Source organism: Nothoprocta perdicaria, unplaced genomic scaffold (genome assembly GCF_003342845.1).
Source record: "Nothoprocta perdicaria isolate Ctin4 unplaced genomic scaffold, notPer1 scaffold_203, whole genome shotgun sequence".
NCBI lineage: Eukaryota > Metazoa > Chordata > Aves > Tinamiformes > Tinamidae > Nothoprocta > Nothoprocta perdicaria.
Genome location: NW_020455239.1, coordinates 709,453 through 714,453, shown reverse-complemented (window position 1 = coordinate 714,453; position 5,001 = coordinate 709,453). Strand labels below are relative to the sequence as shown.

The 5,001-nt window shown below is 55.5% G+C and overlaps 1 protein-coding gene across 1 annotated transcript; it reads left to right on the top strand.

The window, feature by feature from the left end:
* The first annotated feature begins 297 nt into the window (after positions 1-297).
* Positions 298-3,633, top strand: NR4A2 (nuclear receptor subfamily 4 group A member 2). Its single transcript, XM_026038171.1, has 7 exons — positions 298-301; positions 378-1,243; positions 1,601-1,730; positions 1,814-1,977; positions 2,360-2,562; positions 2,917-3,095; positions 3,195-3,633. The coding sequence occupies exons 2-7, from the start codon at positions 380-382 to the stop codon at positions 3,449-3,451; spliced, it is 1,797 nt and encodes a 598-aa protein (XP_025893956.1). The 5' UTR covers positions 298-301; positions 378-379; the 3' UTR covers positions 3,452-3,633.
* The last annotated feature ends 1,368 nt before the right edge of the window (positions 3,634-5,001 follow it).

Genomic DNA, 5,001 nt, shown 5'->3' with positions numbered 1-5,001 from the left:
GATCCCGCGCGGCTTCCCCCCGCCGAGCAGCGCCCGCCCGCGCGCGGGGCAGCCGCCGCCGCCGCGGAAAGTTTCCTCTCGCCGGGCAAAGTTTGGCGCCGCGGGGGCTCGGCGTCTGTCGGGGCGGCGGGGCGCGGAGCCCGCGCGGGTGCTGAGCGGCCGGGCTGTGTGTGTTGCAGGGAGCGCGCCGCTCAGGCCGGCCCCGCCGCGGGCGGCTGAACGCGTGAGACCCGCGCCGCGCCTCGCGCCCCGACGCTGTCGGCCCGCCGTGCCCTCGAGAGCGCCTCTCCGCCGGCTGAAGGTTGGTGCGCAGCGCCGCGGCCGCCCCTCCGCGCCCCGCGCGCCGCTCCGCGCCGCTCACGGCGTCTCGTTTGCAGCCATGCCCTGCGTCCAGGCGCAGTACGGCTCCTCGCCCCAGGGAGCCAGCCCGGCCTCGCAGAGCTACAGCTACCACTCGTCGGGGGAGTACAGCTCCGACTTCCTCACGCCCGAGTTCGTCAAGTTCAGCATGGACCTCACCAACACCGAGATCACGGCCACCACGTCGCTGCCCAGCTTCAGCACCTTCATGGACAACTACAACACGAGCTACGACGTGAAGCCGCCGTGCTTGTACCAGATGCCCCTGGGCGGCCAGCAGTCCTCTATCAAGGTGGAGGACATCCCGATGCACGGCTACCAGCAGCACGGCCACCTGCCCACGCCGGCTGAGGACATGATGCCGCACTCCGGCTCCGTGTACTACAAGCCCTCGTCGCCACCGACGCCCTCCACGCCCGGCTTCCAGGTGCAGCACGGCCCCGTGTGGGAGGACCCCGGCCCCCTGCACAACTTCCACCCCAACTACGTGGCCACCACGCACATGCTGGAGCAGCGCAAGACGCCCGTGTCGCGCCTCTCGCTCTTCTCCTTCAAGCAGTCGCCGCCCGGCACTCCTGTGTCCAGCTGCCAGATGCGCTTCGAGGGGCCGCTGCACGTGCCCATGGGCGCGGAGCCGGCGGGCGCGCACCACGCCGTCGAGGGGCAGCCGTTCGCCGTGCCCGGCGCGCTGCGCAAGCAGCCCCCCATGGCCTTCCCGGGGCTGCCGCTGGGCCACGCGCCGCAGCTGCTCGACAGCCAGGTGCCCTCGCCGCCCTCGCGGGGCTCCCCGTCCAACGAGGGGCTCTGCGCCGTGTGCGGGGACAACGCCGCCTGCCAGCACTACGGCGTGCGCACCTGCGAGGGCTGCAAGGGCTTCTTCAAGGTGAGCGGCGGCGCGGGGGGCTGCGCGGGGCGGTGCGGACGGGCGGGCGCGCGCTCCCGCGGACAGAAATCGCCGAGGACAGAGCACCGTGTCCGAGCTAACCAAGCGGAACGCAATCCCCCCAGGCCAAATTAAGCGATCTCCTTATCTCGCCGTGCTGATTGAATAATCTGATCATTTTAAATAGCGAGGGTCTCCGAGGAATGTAGATAACATGAGTGCGCACGGATCTGTATTTACCGAGCGGCTCCTTCCCCGCGCGGAGCCGCGGGGCGGCCGCCCCTTTGGCGCCGCTGAATGCCCGGGAACGGGGAGCGCGGAGCGGGGTGCGGGCGCGGCTCACGGCGGCTCCCGCAGCGCACCGTGCAGAAGAACGCCAAGTACGTGTGCCTGGCCAACAAGAACTGCCCCGTGGACAAGCGCCGCCGCAACCGCTGCCAGTACTGCCGCTTCCAGAAGTGCCTGGCCGTGGGCATGGTGAAGGAGGGTGAGTGCGCGGCCGGGCGCGGCGCGGCGCGGGGCGGCGCGGAGCGGAGCGGAGCGGCGCGCTCAGCGGCCGCTCTCTTGCAGTGGTGCGCACGGACAGCCTCAAGGGCCGCCGGGGCCGCCTGCCGTCCAAGCCGAAGAGCCCGCAGGAGCCCGCGCCGCCCTCGCCGCCGGTGAGTCTGATCAGTGCGCTGGTGAGGGCCCATGTCGACTCCAACCCGGCTATGACCAGCCTGGACTATTCCCGGGTAAGCGGCGGCGGCTGCTCGCGCGGGTCCCGGCGCGGCCCGACGGCGCGGCCGGCTCGAGCGCGGCGGGCGGGGGGAGCGCGGGCAGGCGGCGCCGCCCGGCCCGGCCCGGCCCGATCCCGGCCCCGGTCCAGTCCCGGCCGCCGCGCGCTCCGGCGCTCGTCGCGCCTGCCCAAACGGCCCTTTGCAGATTGAAAGCAGCGACCTCGTAGCACCGGCCCTAATTGAATTAATTGCCCCGGAACATCTAATTTCCTTACTGGTCAGAGAGAGGTTTAATTGTTATAACAACCCAGCTCCCCGACTAGAAACGGGGTTAGCAATTTCACGGGTTATATACTTTAGAGAACCTCATTAAGTGCTTTTTAAAATGAATTTCTAGTTCCAGGCTAGCCCTGACTACCAGATGAGTGGGGATGACACCCAGCATATCCAGCAATTCTACGATCTCCTCACGGGCTCCATGGAGATCATCCGGGGATGGGCAGAAAAGATCCCTGGCTTCACCGAGCTCCCCAAAACAGACCAGGACCTGCTCTTCGAGTCTGCCTTCCTGGAGCTCTTCGTGCTGCGCCTCGCTTACAGGTACGGCCCTGAGCGGGCCCTGCGGGGCGCCGTGAACCCGGCCTTTCAGGGTCCACTGATCTGCATTTTATTAACTCCTCTGTAATTAGGTGCCTCTTAAATCCTTCATTTATTGCTCCTCAAGTAATTAATTGTTTAGCTTTTCTCCCCCATCTTGCTTTTTTTTTTTCCTCTTTTGTTCTTTTTTTCTTTCTTTTGTATTTTTTTTATTTTCCCGTTCCCTTTTTTTCTTTTTTTTTTTTTTTTTTTTTCTCTTTCTTCTCTATCTTTCACTATTTTCCTCTTTCTGGTCTGCCTTCCTTCCTTCCTCTCATTCATTCCCCATTCATTCTGGGCTTGCCGTGTTCTTCTCAGGTCAAACCCCGTGGAGGGCAAGCTTATTTTCTGCAATGGGGTGGTGCTGCACCGGTTGCAGTGCGTCCGTGGCTTTGGCGAATGGATCGACTCCATCGTGGAATTCTCCTCCAACTTGCAGAACATGAACATTGACATCTCCGCGTTCTCCTGCATCGCTGCCCTGGCCATGGTGACAGGTCGGTGCCTCCCTCTCTTTCTTTTCCCCGCTGCAGCACTAGGCATCCCGCTGCCCCCGCGCTGCTCACCTGTAATGGCTGCATCCTTGTCTTTTGCAGAGAGGCATGGGCTTAAGGAACCCAAGAGGGTGGAAGAACTGCAAAACAAGATTGTAAATTGTCTCAAAGACCATGTGACTTTCAATAACGGGGGATTGAATCGCCCCAATTATTTGTCCAAACTCTTGGGGAAGCTCCCTGAACTTCGCACTCTTTGCACGCAGGGGCTGCAGCGCATTTTCTACCTGAAATTGGAAGATTTGGTGCCACCTCCAGCAATAATCGACAAACTTTTTCTGGACACTTTACCTTTTTAAGACTCTTCCCATGCACTTATGTTGAACTTAAAAGAAACTTCACCTGTCTGAAGGGGGATTCATCTGGGCGCAAAGCGGCACCTTTGGGTGCCGGGTTCCCATCCCCAAAAAACTGTTGCTAACTTCCTGCAGGCAGAACATGAATGGGCATTTTGGCTCTGGGGCATCATGGATTCAGATCATGGACTACACAAATACCATGGTATAAACTTTTTATTATGAGCTTAAAAATGAATTTATTATTAAGGACTTCTGGTTAAAAAGATGAACATATCTGGCAACGCCGGGTGCGCAGCTAAGACTCAAATGATGACAAAAGTATTAAAGTGACCCACAAGTCTCACCCTCTAAAAGTTTTCTGCTGTAAAAGAAAGCTGTAATATATACTAAAATCTAAATGTTGCGTGGGTGGCATGTCATTACAAGGCAAAGACTTGTAAATTTTATCAGTTTGGCTTTTAAAAAATTATTCTGATTATTCTGTGCCTATTTATGAATAAATATTGAAAACAATACTAAAAAAAATTAAAAGCTAAACATGTTTGCAAAAAAAAAAAAAAAAAAAAAAAAGAAAAATCAATTGCTCCATAAAAGGGAAGCATGATGATTCTAGGGTGACAATGTTATAGGCACTTGCTATTTCAGTAATGTCTATATTCTATAAATAGTATTTCAGACACTATGTAGTCTGTTAGCTTTTATAAAGATTGGTAGTTATCTAAGCTTCAAACATTTTCTCAATTGTAAAATAGGTGGGCACAAGTATTACAAAACCGAACTCCTCGACAAAGGGACACATAGTGTTTGTAAACACCGTCCAACATTCCTTGTTTGTAAGTGTTGTATGTACTGTTGATGTTGATTAAAAAAAAAAGAAGTTTATATCTTGATTATTTTGTTGTCTAAAGCTAAACAAATCTTGCATGCAGCAGCTTTTGACTGTTTCCAGAGTGCTTATAATATACATAACTCCCTGGAAATTACTGAGCACTTTGAATTTTTGTTTTGTTTCTGTTTTTGTTTTTTAATGTCTAAAATTGTCGGTTAATATATTATTTTATGTTCGAGTAATATTTTTAATATTGCCATATTCTGTAATATTTTTCTTTGTATATTTCCAGTATGGCACATTATATGAGTCACTGCCTTTTTTTCTATGGTGTATGACAGTTAGAAACGCGATTTTTTTTTTCCCTGATAACTCTTTCTTTGGGAAAGACAATTTTAATGTTTACAACAATAAAACACGTAAACGAATAGTTTTTCGTCTTCTTTCTGTCTAAGTGAGAAGCACCACCACCAGCATCCATTGCAAATGCAGGACAGTAGCCTGACAATGTAGTAATAAACTGCAGAGGAGGATGGATGGGGCTGTTTCATTTAAGTAATGTGTGCGGCAGGACTTGCCAGCTCCGAGGGAGGAGGAAGAGGAGAAGCCGAACGAGAAGGTTGGTCCTTTCCCGGCTTTTTCTCGCGGCGGCTCCGCGGCGGGGCTCGCTCCGGCAGCGCCGCGCGGCTCCGCGGGGCCGAGCGCGGCAAGGGGCGGCGGG

Excerpts from the sequence above, each read along its gene's own strand:
- NR4A2 (XM_026038171.1), top strand. The coding sequence starts at position 380 with ATGCCCTGCGTCCAGGCGCAGTACGGCTCCTCGCCCCAGGGAGCCAGC. Across the intron at positions 1,731-1,813 it reads CGTGGGCATGGTGAAGGAGG|TGGTGCGCACGGACAGCCTC; the intron begins GTGAGTGCGCGG and ends GCTCTCTTGCAG. Across the intron at positions 3,096-3,194 it reads TGCCCTGGCCATGGTGACAG|AGAGGCATGGGCTTAAGGAA; the intron begins GTCGGTGCCTCC and ends TGTCTTTTGCAG.